Here is a 21379-nt window from a genome sequence, read left to right as displayed (position 1 = left end):
ACAAGCAAAACAAGAAGCTCCTTTTGCACTGGCTTATCTTGCGTCGAATGGCAAGCAATGGTTATCCGCTTTACAGCTAAAAGTTGGGGCTCCCCACAATCACTTTGGTTTTTTACTTTACCAGACCTTGGAGTGGCCATGGAGGTTACCAGGCCTTTGGAAGGCTTTCCCTTCCGAAATGGACTTGAGGCCTAAGAAGCCATTTTACTGAAGTGAAAGGGAAGCTAACACTGATGGGGACCCTTCTGATGTTGATTTCATTCTTTCCTCCCCTGTGATTTTTGGGAGGGCTCTGGCGACTTTGGGACAAACACGACACAATATAGTGACTCCAGGAGTTTTCTGAGTTTGGCGGAGCTTCCTGAGAGTCAGCATGAGGGTGGGGGGGGGGGGAGTTCTTGGAGACCCAGAAGTCTTGGGAGAGGCAGGAGTTGCCTCTGGGAGAAACTGACGGCTCGTGAGATCCCGAAACAGCCACTTGAAAACAGGTTCAGGATGAACCAAATCTGCGTGCAGATGCAAACGGCCTAGCCACCCTGTCCAGGCCTGCTGCTTCAAGAGAGCCCATTCACACGGAAGGTTGGGGTTCTTTTTAGCAGGGAAGATGGTCAGTTTCTACCCATGATCTAAGCCTGCGTTTCTCAGGGAATTTAAGTCTTCAACACCCAGGCTTCCCCAGCTGATATGCAGGACATCTAAGCCCACCAATCCTGACACTGCTGAGGTTGTGAAACGCTGCTCTCGTCTAAATGGCCCATTTGTGCTCTGAACGGGTCCCCGTTGCTTCCCCCTAGGAATGGAACCCCACAGGGTGAGGATTGGGCCGAAAAGCAAAGGGGAGCTCAGTCACAAACAGAAAAAGGCCTTGAGAACCTGGGGTTGCCCAACATTTAAGCTGTAACATGGAAACAGCCTGACATTTATACCAGCATCACAGAGATGACAGAAGCTCAAAGGGAGGCCTGTGCCACCAGCAAGAGGTTGATGTGTTTTGGTCTAACTGCTTAATCTTTGCATCTGCCTTTTTTTAAAAAAAATATTATGATTAATCAACAGAGTTGGCACAAGACACCTGGATACTTGAGGTGGAAAGTCCCCCAAAGACTATGGGTGCTGGCCCACGTTAACTAAGATGGGGTCCAGTCCATTGGGGGGTTGTGCTCCTACACAAGCCACGTTGACTCAAGGGCGGGAGCTGAGCCCAATCATGGCAAACTGTCCTTCTCTCCAAATGAGGCCTGCTGATTAGGATGATTCTGACGGTTCCTGCTTGGCCAGGATTCTCTACCCTGAATGGGAGTCAGGTTCAAAAATCGCTACCTGAGATGGTCACACCTCTTGCTTTGTGTCTGGACCAGCTCTGTGCTCCAAGGTATTTGTTGCAAGTCTTCACAGGAGGGAATGACCCAGAAACCCTGCCTCTTCCTTGAAGGACACTGTATAAACAGGGGTAAATAAAGTATACACAATTGCTAGCAATTTGTCAATGAAATAAATTCATCACATGACACTGTCATGACAATCATATATATATCACTCCCACCCAGGAAGTCGGATAGCTATTATCCTAGGTGGAAATGTCACTTGTTGGATATTGGTTTTATTTGTTTTTTTCCTTTTTAAAGTTTATGGAAACAAAATACTGCAATGCTCATGTACAAAGTTGTCACACTGAAAGTCAGTATTAAATGGTGTAAAACCAACTGTAAATTTAAAAACCTTTTTGTTCCCTGATACAGATTATTCCGATTAATACATTTTTTGTTATCCATGGATAAAATTAACAATTAAATATAAATTTAAGAGGCATCGTTTTATAAAACACATTCAAACATCTTTTTTTTTTCAAAACACTTAATTTAACAACAACAAAAAAACCCAGTCATGATATTTTACTTTAAAAACAAAGTTTTTCAAATTATTTTGTTCTGAATATTTGTCTTTACATCTTCAACATGACATAGCAGTGTTCCTTAATATTTCTTTTAATTTAAATGAAATAAATTTCCCCTTCCTTTACATATTTCTCTGTACACAACATTCTCCCACTTGGGTGTCTGAAAGCCAGATAGCTATGCACAGACACAATTCAAAGTGTCTTGCTTTTACCTTTTTTTCCCAACTAAAATACATAGACCCATTTTGCCCCCCCACCCCCAACCCTCATTCCAAGGAATATCCATTGATTTCAGGCTGTCTCCTAAGTAAACGGATTCAGGCATTCCTGTTCTTGACGCTTCGGTTGGGACACAGCATTTGAAAAGCCCATCGATCAGCAGCTCAGATCCATGCAACACCTTTAGCAACCAAAGAACGAAAAGATACAGGAAGGAAAGTCCTTCTCTTGGCTAAGATTCCTGTTCCTGCTGCTGCCGCCTCCTCCTTCCATGGAGAGGAACCACTTCCAGCCACACACACTGCAATTCAGCTACCAACTCTCCCCAAAAGAGCTTACGTTTAAAAACAAAAATCGAACCGAATCTCTGAGGTCTGACATTCGGTTTGTTCTTACAGCTGCAAAAATGCTGAACCTCCTGGGAATTGGGATCTCAGTGCCTTCAATATTGCTGCCACGGAGCCCTTCCAAATCTTACGCAGGAAGCTCCACGGCCACGGAAGGACAGGAGCATTTCCTGGTAGGAGGATAACTAGAGTGCCTTCTTACAGTAAAATTAGCTGTTCAGGAGGGCAGGAGGGCTTCCCTCAACAAATGTCACGCTTGCACCATCTACCAAATCAGACTAAACGCTGCACGTCCCAAGCACTTCCCTCAGCTCTCAGCCCTGCTGACGCGGCTACTACAACCACCGCATTAGCTAAGATTAAGGTGCCATTTGGAGGCACCCGCACTGCGTCCTGTGTGAGGAAGTTTCCGAAAAGCAAGGCCTTGTGTTTTCCATAGGAGGAATACACCGGATGGAATCGCTCCTTCCTTCCTTGCTTCTGCGGGATGCACAAATCGGCACTCAGATCATCATGACATCTGACTGGAATCAGATCAACTAAGGTTTGCCTTGGGCCACAGTTGTCATTCTGCAGTGCTCAAAGTACACGTCTCACCAGTGGTAGCTGCGTGCTTTATTTACTGTGCGCTTTTACTTTTGGATAAGCTTGCAGGAAGAAGCATGCAAGGGTGAGAGATAACACTGTTTGACAGTTGGGGTTATTTGGGGTTTGCTTTAGCAAAAAAATAAAATAAAAAAGGAGACTAGGTCCCAAAACAGAATATATTACATTCTTCCAATATTCTGGCCGTACAACCTTTTTTTGTTTCTGTAGTGAACCTAAACTGCCCGGGCTTTGGCATTTCACAGGATTACAGCCACCACCAAACCCAGGGCAGATGTTCTGCCTTTCTTTCTTTCTTTCTTTGGTTCACCTAAACATAAGGGGGAGACTAACCATGTAGCTTGGTCTTTCTAAACTAAGCCAGAACTCGTGGCTACACTCAGTGGCGTTAACTCCTGACGTAAATATGCCCACGGTGGCAGCCTGGTAGTGCGATCCTAAGGAAGCTTTTCTCGGAAAGAGGTCCAGCTGAATGCGGAAGGTCTGAGTGTCATACAGTCCTCCAAGCCAAAGGAGGACTCGTTTTTAAAGAACTGAGCACGAATTCTGATTTTTAAAAAAAGTAAAACAAAAATAAATCAAGAGAGACATTCTTGCAGGCTGGACTCCAAAGACTGTGGAAGGGAGTCGCAGAGAAGAGAAATTCTCCCACAGACACAGCCGGAAGTGGCTACCCTCCACGGACCCGTTTCTGATCTGCCCCCTTCAAGCTCCCGGGGTCCTTCGGGCGGCCACTTGGGCCTCCTCTCTACTAGCCACCCTTGAGCAGCCAACCGACAACCCCCTGCAGAATTCGCTACCAACCACAACAAGATTCGTGAGCAGCTGGTCAGAGCGGACTGGCCTTAAAAATCCCCTAATGCCTCCCTGACAAATCTTCCCGCAGCTTTTTATTTTTCTTTTTTTCTTTTTAAAGGAACAATTTGGAGGCTACCTTTGGGGAGGAGAGGAGAGAGCCAGGAAAGCTAACTCACCTGTATCTACAAACTAAGCTGTTATAGTGAGGACATTAAATAGGAATAAATTCTTACAAGGGTTTCAACAGCTGCACGATATCAGAGCCAAGGTCAGTTCAGGGGGGGGGGGGGGAAAACCCACAACAACACAACACGAAGAGACTGGATGGGGCCCACGGAGGCACCCCGATACCCGTTAAACTGTTGGGCAGACAGCAATGCCATGCCTAGCTTCTCTCCTCCCCTTGGCAAGGGACCCTGGGGGGGAAAGGAGGGGAGGGCAATGCCACCTGCCTCTTGCTTTGGGGTTGGCAACATGAAAACCGAGAGGCCTGCAGACAAAGGGGCTGTTTTACGACTCATGCGCTTAATAAATAGTATGATTATTATTGCAGGAAACCAAACTTGTACCACAGGCAATGAGTCTCTTCACTAAAGCCGTGAGGCATTTCAGTAGCAAGGCCAAAGGAGGGTCCCAGAGCAGGGGTCTCCAACCTTGGCCCCTTCAAGCCTGGAGGACTTCGACTCCCAGAATTCCCCAGGGCGCTTAGGTTGGAGACCCCTGACCCAGAGCACCCGAGAGTTGGGACCGTGCCCCCCACCACGCAGCTGCCTCTCTGCACCCCAAAACCCTTTTAAAGGGAATCAAACTTGACGCGCTGCGCAGCCTTACTGCCGTCAGGGTAAAGGAAAGCATCCGGATGGCAGCCCCCTTCCAAGGTCCCTACCCCCCAGCCCCCCTGCTCCTCCTCCTCCACCGCAGGGATGGCCGGGAGCAGGAGGGATCCTGGCCCTCTCTCTTCCCGCATTCAGGGCAAGGGGTCCATGATCCACTGCAGCCAGAACTGGGGAGCACTGAACAATCCAAAGTTTTGAAGAGGTGGCCCCGGTCCGAGACCAGCCAGCCGGATTTCACGCATTCCGAATCGTAATTTTTGTGCTGTTAATACAGCCGGGAAGGGGAAAGTCCAAAAAAGGGGGCGAAGTTTCCCTCTTCCCACTGCCACTCCCCCCTTTCCTTCTGAGGCCTGCAGTGTTCCGGGACCATCGCCTGCAACCTTCCAGCTGGTCATGGGAGCAAATCCTGCCCCCTGCAGGCCCTGATTTACCGTAAGAGGCTCTGCTGCTGCAGCAACAGTTTATATAAATAACGCCAAGGCTTGTGCAGGGTTTGGGTTAAGGTGGTGCAGGATTAAAAATAAATGGAATGTAGAACCTGCAAACAGGGTAAATTCGGCCTGCCTGAGCGCTGCTACATGCAGGCTAATTTGACCATCTTATTTGGGGGTTTTTCTAAAGGAAAAGCAGTTTTGCCAAATATAAAAGCATCTGATCCCCAAAGGATTCTGGTTTTTCTCCTTCTGAATGTTCCCACACAAAATACCGTGTAACTGCAGAGAGACGTTATAGATTGCGATCACCGCCTACAATAGGGAGAGCTTTTTTTTTTTTCCCCTCTCTTTTTAATCACCTGCGCCTCGGCTCTAAGTTCCAGAATTTAAAAATGCAAATATACAAAATAAAAAAAAATAAAAATACAATACAATACGACACAGTAAAATAGCGAGGGACTGCACAAGGGTCTGTTACGATCGCCGGGGAGGCTGAGGTCCAGCCGGGGCTATACGGCGGCCTCCGAATCGTCCTCCTGAGTCCCGCAGCTGCTGCCTTTCCGGAAGCCCTTCCAGCTGTAGCCCAGGAAGGTGGGGCTGACCGGCAGGAAGCTGAAGCACCGGTGCTTCCGGAGGAACTCCATGCCGAAGGGCAAGTCGTAGCTTTCCAGGCCTTCCAGGGATTTCCTGCCCTTGCCGGACCCCTTCTTCCACTTCTGGATCCCTCTTTCCTCCGGGCTTCCTGGATTTAGAAAATAAAGGGGGGGGCAAAAACAACAAGATGTGAACAAGGCAGACACAAGCCCACGGGGGGTGGGGTGGGCTTCCTCCCCGTGGTGCTATCCTACCGGTTCTGGCGTACCGGTAGCGCCAACGAGCAGCCAAGACCGAACTGGTTCTCTACACCGCTCTGCTCTTGGGGCCCACCCACCCACCCGCCTGGGCTCCCATGATGACCTTTATTCCCTGCTTTTGAAGCGCGGCTGCTTTGCGCGGCACAGCCGATCGTCGCGAGTCGGCTGCTGAAGCTGCAGGGGTTGCCGGAGGTGAGGAGGAAAGCCTCTGCGCATGCGCAAAGGGTGCCCGACCAAGCCACGCCCACCGAACCGGTGGTAGACCTCTTGGAGACCCACCCCTGCTGCTTCCTCCCGGGTGTGGCTGAAAGTGGGATGGGGGATGAGCTGCTGGTCCTGCTCCCCACAATCATGTGCCAGCAGGGGGGTGTCTGCAAGGGGACACTCTCCGCCCAGGCCCAAAGCGGAAGCAGAACCGAGAAGCCGCCCTTCTCTCTGGTTGTCCCTTTCCCATAAGACAAGACACACACACACACAAACACCCCCAGCAACAGGGTGGCAGAGACCCTTGCCGCTCCTGACCTTTGGATGAACGATACCTTTGAATGACACCGCTTTCGCCTCCTTTGGACAGAAGCCAAAAGGCTCTGTGGGGTTTTTATTTCTAACTGGGGCAATTCCACCTCACGGCAGTTAGGAACCAAAAGCGGAAGGAAGGGGATGCCCAGCAGCCCAGGTAAAAAATCCGGCCACTCAACGATTGCAATAACTTCCTCGCGGCTCTAACTGCAAAAGCCCCGCTTCCCATTCCTGGGAGGACGCAGCAGAGACCCTCAGGAAGTGTCAAGGCCCCTGGGATGATCCCACCGCAGCCACGCCGGAAGCGGGTAAGACGGTTCGCTTCCTCGGATATCGAAGGGCAACAACTATCCCGTTGCAATTCTACGGCTCCGTGTAAGGGATATTTTATCATGGCTTTATCTTAATTTCACACATTATGTCCTATAACGGGGGGCCCCAACCTCCAGGCCAGGCCTGGTACTGGACCACGCAAGCAACGGGCAAGCGTAGACAGGCGGCTCCACTGCTTCGCTTACACAAGTGCCGCTTCAAAACACAGGAACTGCCCCAGCCGTACGACATGCCTTCATTTCTTCCGATGAAATGCCAGAATAACCTGGTGGGCGGAGACCCCTGCTAAGGAGCGCTGGGGGCAAAGGCTGGAAGCAGGGCAGAGAGAGGGCAAACGGGACGACCTACCTGGAATGGTGTTGTCTAAAATAAACGCGACGCAGCCCCCAACAAACATAGCGGTGGTCAGCAAGACATTTAGGACTTGATCGATGCTGACGATCCCTGGAAGGGTGGAAGATGGGAAACGGCTTCGGTCAGAATCCCAGGAGGAGCAACATACAGGGAAAGGCAAGCTGGGACCAAGTGCCAAGACGGGGAACGAGCCGTTTCATAGCAACAGGGGGGCATCCAGTCCCCTCCTGCCCAGCCAAAGCTGCAGAGGGCGGTCGAGTCCCTGCTGAACTTCTTCTTCCTATTGAAATGCCCGTTGAATCCCGGGCTTGCCCAGTAGCAGCCACTGTCCCCACCAGCCATCAACTGTGAAGCACCTGCCCCTTAATTTCTCACCCGCCAGGAGAAACCATGGTATCTCCATTTGTTTCTACTGGGGAAGGGTGAGATCCCAGAGGATAAAAGATTGGAGCCTCCCTTTAAGATCTCTGGGGAAGGTTACAAGCGGGGAGTTTTCTTCAACGGCTCAGTACAAGAGAGGTGGAAGCTTGGTTGCCCCAGAGACGCTGGGAGGAGGATGGACTTCAGCCCATCTCTTGACGCTCAAAAGTCCGTTAACCAGCCAACCAATAGAATCGGTCAACCTGACCGAGAGGTGGGGCAGAATTCCCCTTTTGCTGAAGGGTAGAAGCCCTCCTGCCCCCAGCATCCTACCATTTCTCGGAAAGTCTGGCTCCTGCGAATCCCACGTAGAAATGCGGGAGGGCCCATGGAGTTCTAGGAAACCTATGGCATCCAGCCCGCCCTGGCATTCTTCTGCAGGGCTGATGAAATTATGTTTTGCCCTTTTTTCAAGACAATGGAGCTATTTCCCCAGTCAACTGAAGGTTGGCCTATTGAAAATGCTGCCTCCCTCTGCCCTGTCTTTGGCCTGTCCTTCTCTTATTCTCATTGCCTCTCCTCATGTCTTGGTTTTCACTCTTTCTTGGCGTGGGACTGTTCCTCTCCCCCTTTTCCAATCTGTGTCTGTTTGTTTCTTTGTTTGTTTGTTGTTGTTTTGAGAGAGGGAGGGAGGGAGGGATGGAAAGTTGCCTATAGGCTCTGGTCTCCTATGTTCAGCTTCTTGAAAGAACATGGACAACCAGATCGGTCAGGTAATTATTAATTGGACTAGCTGAGACTTTTAAGCAGATGGCTAATTAATTTTCTAATTAATTAGAAAGATGCCTCCATGAGGAATTTTGAAAAAAAAAAAAAGAAGGCAATTTCTTATAGCCAAAACCAATGAGCTGTATCAGATGCCTCAAGCATTTGGAGGATGACAACTTCAGAAAGGCTAGACTAAACCAGTTTTCCCTGCAGGTCAAACAGGATGAAAAACAGAAAATATTTCAATTTGGAAGACAGCCCAGATTCAAAACTATTTTTTTTTTATATATTAAATGCGCTGCACAGGGAGGGAATTAGGGCTGATAAACTGGACTCAAGCTAAGCCAACTGGGGAGCCTTCCAGATCTCTGGAGCTCCAAAATCCTTAGTTGCAGAGAACACTCAGTTTGGGAAGTTGCTTTAAGTAGACCGAGCCAATCATAATCTGCATTTAAAAAGTGAATTAACTGATCGCCCCAGTTCCCAGCTGCAGTCTAGAGAGGAGCGTTATTCAACCTGGAAGATGCCTGGATTTCAATTCTCAAAATTCCACAGTCAGCATCTTCAAGCCATCAAGATTGAGAAACACCACTCTAGGGTGAGTACATGTTTCAGAATATTACTACAGGGACACCAGCTGTCCAATTTGACCATCTTTTTTTTTTTTTTTTTTTGCCATGGTCATTAAGCAAATCACAAAGTTGTTAAAGTGAACCCAACTTCCCCCATTGACTCTGCTTCTCAGAATCCAGCTGGAAAGGTTGGAAGTGGTGAACACGTGACCTGGGACACGGCAAGCCCTGTAAAGGCATGCTGGTTGCCAAACACCCAAATAACAATTACACGATCGTGGGAACACTGTGACGGTCCTAAGTGGGAGGATTGGTCCCTAACTCCCTGCCTTCAGTGTCTTCTAACTTTGAAGGATTGTTAAATTAACTGACTGTAAGTCGAATTCTTATTTTAATTGAAAGATATTTGAGCGTACATGCGTAGCTAAAAGTGTAGACAGATATAGATATATAGATACACGTCTACCTGTAAAAAGTGGGTTTTGTCGAAGATAACTTGGGAGCACCAGCCCAAAGAAGATAGAAAATCCAAGAACAAAAAGGTTCCGGGAGGAATTCAGATCAATGAATTGCAGGTTTGAAAGTCCAACAGCAGTGATCATCCCTAAATAAGAAAGGGACAGGATTTTCAAACTATTCATATTCGTACGACAGTCTGCAAGTTATTTTAAAGCATAGGCTTGAAAAATTGTCTACCTGGAAAATGGGAATCATAACACGACCTACTTTATACAACCGCAAAATGATACATGGACCAAAAGCCCGAAATCTTGATACAGCATTATATTTAAAGAAAAAATCTAAAGTACTTGGAGTATGTTAATCGTTATATACTAGAATATAAAGCCGCTCTGGGGATTATCTCGTAGGATTCAGAACTTTGTTTAAAGAAAATGCAGCTTCAACATTCCATGATTCACATGTACTCTTACAGTCACTGAGCTCTCAGCTAGCCTAGGTTGATCCTAAACCAGGGGTCCCCACACTTGACAACTTTAAGACTTGTGGACTTCAACTCCCAGAGTTCCTTCCTCTGGGAGTTGCAGTCCACAAGTCTTCAAGTTGCCAAGGTTGGAGACCCCTGTTCTGAACCAGAGTTTCTCAACCGTGGCAACTTTACACTTCAACTGCCTTCTGGTTGGGGAATTAGGAGCTGAAGTCTGCACATCTAACCATTGCCAAGACCCCCTCCTAAGAGAAGTGAATGAGGAAAGGAGTCTTAAGATGGTCCAGAATTCCTTCAAAAGGGGGATATTAAAAGCACAATTCACACAAACCCACCGAGTGATAATCACTTACCAAAGAGAGTACAAAACAAAGCTCCGAGCACTGGATCAGGAAGCGATGCAAACAGCGCACTGAATTTGCCAACTGTTCCAAGTAGCAGCATGAAAGCAGCTCCATACTGAATAACTCGTCGGCTTCCAACCTATGAAACATTCATGGGGGGAAGAATAAAAAAACAATATTCCAACAGCAACTGGCATCGGATTTGCACTCCATTACAGAGCTTGGAAATCTTTCATAGGAAATGATTAAAAATAAAAGCAAAATAAGGCACACTGTGGTGGCCATGGGGACCACAGTTGGAGATGAAGTGCCTTGGAAGCAGAGAAGACCTTCTGGCCTTATGGAAACATGACATCATTCTGGAATGATGTGCCATAAAACACTGTATGTAAAACACAGCCGTCTACTGGTTACTATTATCAAAACTTATTTTAAATGCTACTAACTACTTAAATGCTACTAATACTACTTAATGCTACTAACAGATGCTCAAATAACAATTGTACAATATTAGAAAGCTACTGGAAAACCTAAACCCTCAGGGAAAACATTTTCTTAAAGATACTGAACACTCCAATTAGTTTATACAAAAGTAAGGCTCCTTTTAAACTTTTGGGGTCCTTATTTCAGAACAGGAAGTACCAAAAATATATTTTCTACTATATATCTATGTTCATGTGAAATGTTTTTTTTTTTTTGCTTTATAATACAAGAAAAAGTATATAAATATGTTTACAAATTAAACACCTTATGCAGTTGCAAAACAGATTTGTGCAGCAAAGATAATATTGCCGTACACGTAATCAAATCTTAGCATTATTTACTGTTATGAATGTATTAATGTGGCAAACCAGATGCTACTAACAAATTTTTCTTTAGGGCTACAATCTGCTTCATACAAGAACCACAAAATATACAAGCTTTATCATGTCTTCGGCTTGCCAGAAGGCAACTAAAAACTGGCATGTGTCAGAGAATTGATGCAACAATGGCTTAATCAACTCCACTCCCTTCTGAGTTTGATTGATAAGACGCCAGTTGAAAAGCAGTCCAATTATTTTCTCTCTGCTTTCTCTTTTTAGTGGTTGGATTTAGCCTTAAGAAGTACAAGAAGAATGGAATGCAGTTTTGTTACACAAATACGGTGGTTAAACCACAATGTGCTCTGTTTATTTGGAGCTATCAACAATTAATATTTTTGACCTAGCTATATGATGCCACATGCCTGACATAGTAACACAATAACAAATACAAGCACTTCCCTGAATATCCATCCTCTCACTTAATATAAATATAATTAGGCCATGGGAACAGAAATCAGCCCAGGCCATGCTTTTTTCCCCTCAAACATTTTTCTCCTTTAATACTCAAAGAAACGCATCCAGTCGATGACAACGCTTGAATCTGGACCTCCAAAAGCAAAAACCCACCTAGGGGAGGGGGAAGGAGCAGTTCTAGGCCAACCTACATCCTAGTAGACCAAATCATGAGTAGAATGGACTTAGGACTGCACGAACTACACTTTAAAGCACAAACCCCTGTCTTACCTGTACTCAACCTACTTCTCCATGGCTTTGTTTTTAAAGTAAAAGGGAAGCCTTACTTTTTATGAAAAGTTGCAGGACTGCAAGGTAAAATGAAGTAGCCAGGTAGATTTGACGTCTCCACGTGGGGGATCTGTTGCGCTCTGAATTATATAACAGGTCCATAAAACCTGCATGGAATGGAGGCCCAGCCAGGTTTCAAGACACAAACCTGCCACATGAGATCTGGTTTGGCTCCATGGCCCTGTGGGGGTATCACTGGCTCTTTATTTTGGTTTCCTTTGCCTGAACAAGGGTTCTGAAACATTTACATAATCAAATTCCATTTAGCAAGGTGCTAATTAACTACTTTCCTTCTTAATAACCATTCCATTTCATATACCCTTGGGATCAAGCAGTTTATCAACCTTCCTCGATTACAACTGATGCCCAGAATTGATGAAGCCTTTTGTTTGTTTTTTTAACCGAATTTTCTGTAGCTTAACTAAATTCCAAAGGAATCTAATCAACAACGAAGGATCTTAAAATAGGCAAGCCACATTCCAAGGATATGCTGAAAACAAAAATTGTATTCATTCAACCGCCTGAGAAAGCGCTTCTCAATCTGAAGAACCCTTAGGCGAGAAACACCCATTGTGCACAGGGGCTTGCATGACTTCAGCCAACTGTAATCTGTTCAGGGAACCATGATTAAGTAACTTGGGCCTGAGCATGATATGAGAACAGTTCACATTCTCAAGAATACTGATAAGCCAGTGCAATGTGCTTGCTTAGTTCATGTCAAATACCTTTGTAATCCCCAGAACTCCAATGTTAGGACTAGAAGAAGTGGATCCATTTCCGGTGCCAAAAACTCCATCTAATACACAGGAAAGGCCCTCTATGAAAATGCCCCTGCGCCACAAAATGAAATAAAAATATTGAGATAAAGAAGTAACATAGAACATAACATAATAGGGTCAAAAGGACATTGATCTCACTTCAGAACAAATTAAACCCAAGTGAAAAGAATTTACCATATTTCTGTAAAGAATTGGATGCAGTTATGAAAGTAAAATGAGACCGACTGCTCAAACAGTAATAACACCTGTGCATTCCTAATGCGAGTAACAGCACTGAGCGTGATTTTTTAAATTGAAACCAGCGCCTTACTGACTTTGGCATTTTAAGTGTTTGTGTTTTTTGTAAAGAGAGCTCTGAGAGATATTCTACGCCTGGATTCAATAGTTTAGGTTGGAGATGTTGGGCAGAAGGCCAGGCCACCTGTGGTGATGGTACAGAGCAGTAGCTTACACAGGAATGGTGGAAAACATCAAGGGTCATTGTGTCATACCTGGTAGACAGGTAAAAAATAAGAACCCAGAAAATTTGGGGTTCAAGGACATATGATAAGATAAAGAATTTTAGACCAATATACAACTGGAACCATCTGGCCCTCATCTAGATCGTTTATGAAGATGGTGACGAGTACTGGGCCCAAGAAGGAACTTTGAGATACCCCACTGCATGCTTCTTCTCTCCGTGTAGAGGTAATTCCACTGAGGACTATACGCTGGGTGTGGTTGGTCAGCAAACTGTGAATCCATCTGGTGGACGGATTCTCCAAGCCCCTTTCCAGCCCTCTGATTCTGTGGTCTATGTTCTAGGTTTTTTTAAAAATATATATTCTTTTTTATTCCTTTTCTTTTGGTCCATTTCTCTCCTTTCCTTTTTATTCCTTTACTCTTTTCTCGCCACTTTTCTTTTACTTTATCTTTCCTTTAAGTGTTTTTAGTCTGTAAACATTTCTTCAACAAAAATTCATGAAAATGAAGAAAGACTGGGAAGGGACACAGGTGGATCGGCTGGTAGGCTGTACTGTGCTACAACTCAAGCATGCTTGCAGCTGAGGGCAAGGGAAGTACTAGAACATCGGTGGTTAAGATGGCCTACAGGCCAGGTGGAGGAGAATGGAAGAGACAAGACACATCATCCTTGACCTATTCAGCTCAAAGGTGCTACCCAGTTTTGTCTCTGCTGAAGTCCACAATAGTCAAGAGCTGGGTTTTGTTATGACTGACCCATAACTCCAGCCAGAACAGTTCAGCCAAACGGCAGAGTCCCACAACGTGCTCATTTTCTGCATTGACATGAAAATGTCACTGGCTGCCAATTTCAATGGTCCATGCACTTCCTCTATGTCAATTTATTTTTAATCAGAAAATGAGTTTGATCTTGGCACTGGAATAATATTGGAACCTTCAAAGGAAATCAACATTTTATTCTGCTTTGACTCCAGAACAGTATAAAATAAAATAAAAAATAAAAGGATAAGTTGATTCCAGACACCCACCCCTGGAGGCTCACCTGTTTATTGCATGGATGGGTGGTGGAGGAGCACAAGATAATCTTGCACAGGCGTAATAATCACCAATGGATTCAATAATACTAGCCACCACAGCACTGAGCATCCCAATCACACCAGCAGCTGAAATGGTTGGTAATCCCCACTGAACTGTAAAGGCAAAGACATTCCATTTTATATTGATGTAGGGTCGATCCAATGATGAGCTTCCATCCAGGCTAACCGACGGTGGTCTAATTATCTGGCATCCGGATGCTTCTTTTCGGCATCTGTGGCTGGTATTTTCAGAGGGAAATCGATCTGCTCTGTAGCTCCCAGGCAACTGAGCAATAGCGTTCTTGTGTTTGGAACAGAACTAATCTTTCATTAGATCACGCCAATGAAATACTGAAAAGCTGGCCTACAATTGGTTCTTTATCCTGGAGAATTTGTAATTGGTCTGATTTGAAGAATTTCCAAAAGAATTGCTGTCTTCCACTCTGCTTTAGATTCTGCATGGGGTTCGTTAATTTATTTTGGTGTGATGTAAAGCTAGAAATCAAGCTTTGTTAATCCGCGGACTCTCTTGTCAATTTCTTGGGACTTCTATAAATCTCAATAGCTCCTCTACGTACTTGTGTCTGGTGGTCTGTCATGATTGCTAGTGTTTGTTGGTCTTTAAATTTAAAATCGTGCCTGTGATAAAGTAGCCACTTGAGTTCAGCTATTGCTGATATTTCAAGACGTCTCAGTCAACATCTTTTATGTTCTAGCTGAGCATCGATACTCTGTTTTATAGTCCCAATATATACCAGTCCACAACTACAAAGTATGTGATAAACTGATGATGAAAGTGGGTTTCTGCAAATTGTAGATGATCAAATCATTTCTTGAATTTTTCTTGTTAGGTTAGGAAGCGAGTCTGAAGGTTTACAAAGCTTGTTTTCCATCTTTATATCACAGTCTCATCTTTATCTTAGTCTCATGGAAGGGGAAAAAAAACCACAGTAAGGAGACGGAACAATCAAATGCAGCTCCTTTCAAGCTTCTTCAAGTCAGACCAATTACAAATTAACCTGGAGAAATCAGAAAGCCAATCCGAAGTTGGCTTTTCAGCCTTCCATTGGCGTGGTCCAATGAGAAGTTCTGCTACAAGCGTGCTGTCAGTTCCTGCTCAGCTGCCTGATAGCTGCACAGCCGATAGTGTTGCTTCTGAAGAAGGCATGCTGGTGAATCATCAGGACTGCAGACAATTAAAACGCAACCTATTAATCTTGAAATTCATCATCATTACATACAGACTTCCTCCTTTTTTTAAAAAGCAAAGCACTTTCAAGATGTAAAATACTTCTCTACATGACAGGATAGGTAATTTCTGTAATTTAGAGGCAAGGTAGAGACAATTATTCAGAATACTGGGAATCTAAAGTGTACTTTGCTACAGCAATGATTTATCCTAGGTCGTTAATCTCCACAATAAATTGGTGCCTTCAGGTTAGAAAGCCTTTCTATGAACAAATGTGGGCATGTTTATCATATATGGGCAGAAATCGGTAATATAGTAATACAAATAAGGGTTAAAATGCTGAACTTGTGTCAAGACCTTGATTCAAATCTTCACTCAGACAGGGAGTTCTGAGTGACTATCCAGCCAGAGAAAAGTGTGGTATGAAAATGAAACAAATATATATTCAAAAATATTTAAGTATGTTCTCCTTCCCTCATGAATGGAACTGGGTATGTCAGAGCAGTTTGTATGGAAAGTCTCAGAGTGTACAATTACACCAGCGGTCTCCAAACTTGGCAACTTGAAGACTCCCAGAATTCTCCCAGAATTCTCCAGCCAGCTGGGAGTTGAAGCCCACAAGTCTTAAAGTTGCCAAGTTTGGGGACCCCTGAATGACATTAATCCTTGAAAAAGCAAAATTAAATTGACTACCGGACCAGAGCCGGTCCATCCAAATTGGCATCTTCAGATTCACACAGGCAAAAAAAGGGACTAGAGTGACTGTAGAGAATGCAAAATATTCAGGGAGATCCCCCCTCCTGAATGGTTGCTCGGTTCACTTACAGGGATATGGGATCTTGAACCAGGGAGCTACCAGGAGAACTCCTTGCCTGGCGTCAGTGCGAGCGTAGAATCCATACTTAGTGTTGTCAGGCGGAAAGACGTCCGTCACAGTGAAGATGAAGCATAGCAGCCAAGAAACCAGGATAGCTAGAATGATCTGTAAGGGGGACAGGAAGGCACGTAAAATAAAGCAAGCAGAGAGAGCCAGTTTGGGCTACTGGCAAAGACATCAGGCTAGAAAGCCGGGGATGGGAGTTCTAGTCCCACCTGGTGCATGAAAGCCAGCTGGGTGACCTGGGACCAGAACCTCTCTCTCAGCCCAACACACCTCACAGGGTTGTTGTTGTGGGGGAAATAGGAAGGTGAGCTGAATACGTTCGCTGCCTTGAGTTATTTGTAAAAGTAATAAAGGTGGGATGCAAATAAATAAATGAAATAAAAATGAGGACATGCTTTGGGGGCAAAGATTTTTGTGTTTCACACAGCACAATTATTTTCAGATGAAAAGAAAAACTTTTGTCATTTTGTTGAATATTCCACTTTAAATGGGGTCTCCCCATACAATTTCCCAAACTGGGAAAATTTCCAAGTAAGTAGTTACTCATATTACACACGGGGCACCCAGATCAGAAAAAAAAAAGTCAGTTGATCACTGACTGCAAATGAGAAGTGATTCTTTAAAAAAAAAATGCTAGAGCTTAATCAACAGATGCTCTGAACCCTCATCAAAGATTTCAAAGGAAAAGGTAATCGTGGGACCACACATCAAAGAGCCACTGAAGTCACTCTTGCCAAGGAAAAACTCATGGTGTTTCCAGATTACGGATATCCCATTAGTTTTCAGCATCTAATAAGCAGAGCTGCAGAGAGTTCAAGAGAACAGAAACTAATTGTGATTGTTAGGTCTTAAGAGTATTTGGGTTAGCTGGAAGGCAAGCAGATGTCTCAGAATATGGCAGGATTTCTCTAGCGGCCTCCAGGATTGTTCAGGTCTGTAATGAGGCTATTTCAGACCTGAGAGATCACTGCTCTGTTAAAGATACCAAGAATCCTGAATGCCTTCTTTGAAGTAGCCTTGCTCTCTGGGGATGCTTTTCATTTGAAATTTGGGAGACGCCGGCTATATAACTTATTTTACACATTGCTGAAAACTCACCTCTTCATCCCAGCCTTCCTGCGCTAAACGTTCAAAGATTGATTGAAAGGTGATGTGTGTGTATGTGTCTTTCCTTTCCCAATCACCTTTTTAATGAATACATTTTAATTGGTAATTTGTTATGCACTTAAAGTTGTTGTTTAAAAGTATTTTTATTCTACATTATTGCTATTTTTATTGTAAACCGCTTAGAAATATTCTGGCATTGGAAGCAGGGTATTTGCTGGTTTGCTAGTTTACCAATATTTATTTTTTCACAGTTACTATGAGGCTTACCATGTCGGTCTTTTAGAGAAGAATAAACAGGAAATTACAGCCTCTTCTACATTTGAAAACAACACACACACACACACACACACACACACACACACACAAACAAAACAGCTTCTGTACTGATAATAATCAACATAAAGATTACTTACAGGAAACATTTTAAAAAGCTGCAAGCGATAGGCTGTCCATCCTTTCTTGGACTTGTAAATGGGTAATGGGAATTTGACATTTCGGGCATACTGAGAAAACAACAGCACTAAGAAAATAGTCCTGAAAAGATGAAAAAGAGCCAATTTATTCCATCAGCATTTCCAGAGATTTAATAGATTAGAAAAATCAGTTAAAATAAATTCCTCTCTACCTCAATAGGACTGCAAAGGACCTAATTTTTTTCCAGATTAATTAAAGGTTTGGGGCAAAAGGTAGGAGGGCTTGGGCCCTGATTTCATCGGCTGTGTTTGTAATGTGTTTTAATCTGCTTTTGTTAATTGCTTTGACTCCTGAAAAGGTTCAATAAATCAAGTAAATTAAATATATTGGCGGTCCACATGACCTCTGTAGTCAATACAGACAAAAAGTATTTCGTCTACACTTCACCATCATTTACTGTGGTGCATTTTAATTATAACGGTTAATCGATTGCTAATTTTGATTCATCCAAGTGCTTTTGCACCGTCAACATTTGCCTTTCTCACATCCGTCTCGATTTTGTGATTTCTTTCTGGAAAGGTCTTCGTAATGTGCATTTAGCTGGAGGAATCGTTCAAGTCAAAAGAGTGACATTTGTGTCCTAGAGTTCCATGGCATTGACCCTGATGGCAAATAAGGCCGTCTCAAACTCACTGGCCTCAGGCAAAGAAGGCTGGCCTCCAGAAATGGCTGAGGCTCCATCGCTGGAGATTTCCAGAAGAGAAAGGACAACCACTTGCCTGGCAGGGCAGGGCGTCTCCAGCTTGAGTAGGAGGTTGGCAACTTTAAGACTTGTGGACTTCAACTCCCAGAGTTCCTCAGCCAGCAAAGCATAAAGTTGCCACGGTTGGAGACCCCTGGACTAAAGAATGCCAAGGTCCCTTACAACTCTCTTGTTCTACATCTAAGTGTTTTCCTCTGATGCAAAAGGGATTGAAGCCCCACAATCCCCAGGTTAGGTTTTGTTATTACACGTTCTCACGCATGAGCAACAAATATCCATCCAATTATCAGGAGGAGCTACACAAAGTGTATATTGTTGAAGCAGCACCAGCCCTACTGCGCACCAAGTGACATTTGGAATGCCCTTTGTGTGCCAGGAAGAGGTGAACACAAATATTATCAAAGGCGACCCTTATGTAACAGTTATCCTAAGATAACTTTAGCAGCCAAGATTCAGGCTCTCCTCTCTTGACATGAAATGCTGCATTTTGGTGGGACCTCTGGAGGCCGTTGTTGTTGTTTTTTTTTGCTGTCTTTCAGTTTGCATCATTATCTCCTGTGATACTGTTGTGTAATTTCCCCCCCCCCCCCAAAGCAATTTAAAAGTAGAGTATTGGCGTCAAACCACGGATGACCTATTTACGGAATACACCATTTTTGGAGACTGGGCTAAGCGGGTAAAAACTGATAATGACATATTGATTGAAAATGACATTCTCCTGCTCAAGGTAGCAAGTCAACCTTGAAGCTGGCCTGGCTGAGGCCATCTTGAGACTTCAGCGCTGACACACAGGAGAAGGGGGCTAGGGAGGGGGGAATAGAGAGGGTTGGGATGTTGTAGTCAAAACAAAATGCTTTCTTGTGGGAACCAAGGACGTTCCTGCAGGGGCTCGGAAGGAGGGGTCTGGAGTCACTTAGCAACTGGACAGTATCCCGATTGGACCGTGTGACTGATTGTTTTGAGAAAGTGATAAACGTTCACTTTTAATTAGGGGAAAACCGTGGGAATATTCAGAGTCGGTTTTCACCAGCCTGTGCCAATATGATATATCCAATAAACCTATTCTTCGAGGAAATTGCCTGCCTCAGAGTTTTTGTTTGCTACGGGTATGTTACTTGGAACCCTGACATTAAACCGGCTCTTCTAAACTTCATGCTCCAACCAGAGCCGTTATTCAGGATCCTGAGCCCTGAGGCCGCTTACCCAGGCAGAGGAAAGACTCAGGGAAGATTGACAGTGAGACCTGTACAATATTGACAGCCGGGTGAGCGGGAATACTTACAGCATGGCTATGCCCCAGTGTTTGCCTGCTCTCTCGCCTGCAGCCTGGAACCCAGAGAGCCCAATGAGAGCTACCGTGGGTGTAATAGTCAGAGGTCCAATGTATCGCAAGAGTGCTCCGGGCAGGCCCAGAAACCCAATCACCACTTCTATCAAAGAAGACATGATAATAGCACCTTGGATCTGAACACAGAGAAAAGAGAGAAGCCTTCATTAGATTCCTCCCCTTCTTTCCATTTGCTTGTTTTCAACAGAGAAGGTTTTTTTTTTCTATTTCTGCAGAGATTTTTGGAATGGGTTATGAACTGCAAGTCAAAAAAGGCAAGTGACTAGGCAGAAGTGGGCAATGGCATGTGTTATGCGATGGAGTGCTTAAGCAGCAAGCTTCCCAGACTATACGAACACCTGAGGTTCAGCGGTGCGTGCTCTGTTATCATCAGAAGATGATTCAACCGAAGAATTGCAGACCTCATCTGCTTCTTGCTGCTTAAGCACAAAGCTTAGGTGGTTACACACCACAGGGTCATTAGACCAGTCTGGCAGTTGTGTCAGTAGCCACATCACACGGTCATACAGGAAGACCTGGGTTCCAAGCTAACCTTTCAAGTGCTCACATCGAACCGGCAAGGGCTGGCGATGCCACGAAGGTGATGCTCTTAGGTCCTAGGGGGGCAGAGTGCATGATGCATTTGGTCACCCGTGCTCTTTAGAAGCTGGCATAGAGCAGCGCAGTGGTCTCAGGAGACTGCCAGCCCGCCTTGGCTGCAGGCCTCTTGACGGGATGGAGCTACGGTTTGAAGATGGGGAAGAGAGAGGGGATGTTTTAAATTGAGGAACAATCGGTAGCCCAAAACAGTGGGATTGGGGGGAGTTCCACGTCCCAGGTGTGCACTGGATCTATATTTTATTATTATTATTATTAATTGTTCTAGATTCTTAAGGACCAAGAACGCCTAAAATATTGGGAGTTCAGGAGGGAAAGAAGTAGAGCAGCAAGGCCAACAAATAATCTGTAGAAGGCAAAGCAGTGCTTCTAACTCTGCGTGGCTCTGCCTGGAGCAAAAACACAAGTAAGGCCGTGTAGATTACACTCCCTGCAATAAGCCTTTCACTGCACAGCTACATGAAGGAGCCAGCAGCCTCTTAACCGTTACTTTGCTATTATTAGGGATGAGAAGCCCTTGCATGCCATGAAACAGAGAGTAACCATCACTCCTTAGCATGACAGCACATCCTTAGCAACCATGGACTGAATCTCATGCAGTTGGGAACTTTGCGATCACAAAGAAAAGGACAGACAAGGTTCAACTCCGCACTTGAAGGGATTGTAGGGAATCAGAGAGAGAGACAGAGAGACAGAGAGAGTGCCCAACCAACAGCCCAGCGCTGAATGGATTATGCACGTTTACCTCTCGTATTCTGGGGTACCAGATATGTTCTGTGTGCAGCAGCTCCGACGTTCCATTTGTAGCCATTACAGCTTGGAAGGTAAAAAGAAACACCTCTTGTTATGGCAAAATAAATGGCTTTAATATACATTAAAACCTAGCTTCTTCTTCTACTGGATCCCTTCTGCCCCAGATCGTATATGCATAGCACATTTTATATATAGAAAAATCCATTCTGCTGGT

The 21379-nt window shown here is 44.8% G+C and overlaps 1 protein-coding gene across 3 annotated transcripts in view; it reads right to left on the bottom strand.

The window, feature by feature from the left end:
- Positions 1-1587: 1587 nt before the first annotated feature.
- SLC23A2 (solute carrier family 23 member 2) overlaps positions 1588-21379 on the bottom strand; it is a 54555-nt gene continuing 34763 nt past the window's right edge. For all 3 annotated transcript variants that reach the window (XM_087969872.1, XM_087969873.1, XM_087969874.1), the window contains exons 7-16: positions 21158-21228; positions 19750-19931; positions 17704-17824; positions 16126-16282; positions 14078-14225; positions 12520-12625; positions 10197-10326; positions 9364-9501; positions 7192-7287; positions 1588-5879 (exon numbers count right to left, since the gene is read on the bottom strand). In XM_087969872.1, coding sequence (XP_087825998.1) covers positions 5647-5879; positions 7192-7287; positions 9364-9501; positions 10197-10326; positions 12520-12625; positions 14078-14225; positions 16126-16282; positions 17704-17824; positions 19750-19931; positions 21158-21228 — 1382 coding nt within the window. In that variant the 3' untranslated portion in view covers positions 1588-5646. The remainder of the gene's footprint in view (positions 5880-7191; positions 7288-9363; positions 9502-10196; positions 10327-12519; positions 12626-14077; positions 14226-16125; positions 16283-17703; positions 17825-19749; positions 19932-21157; positions 21229-21379) is intronic.

The sequence above is a fragment of the Notechis scutatus genome, chromosome 7 (genome assembly GCF_049901735.1).
Source record: "Notechis scutatus isolate UNSWTSFEM ecotype Mainland chromosome 7, rNotScu1.2, whole genome shotgun sequence".
NCBI classification, from domain to species: Eukaryota; Metazoa; Chordata; class Lepidosauria; order Squamata; family Elapidae; genus Notechis; species Notechis scutatus.
Note: the sequence above shows the minus strand (reverse complement) of the source record. Positions and strands in the feature narration are given on the sequence as shown.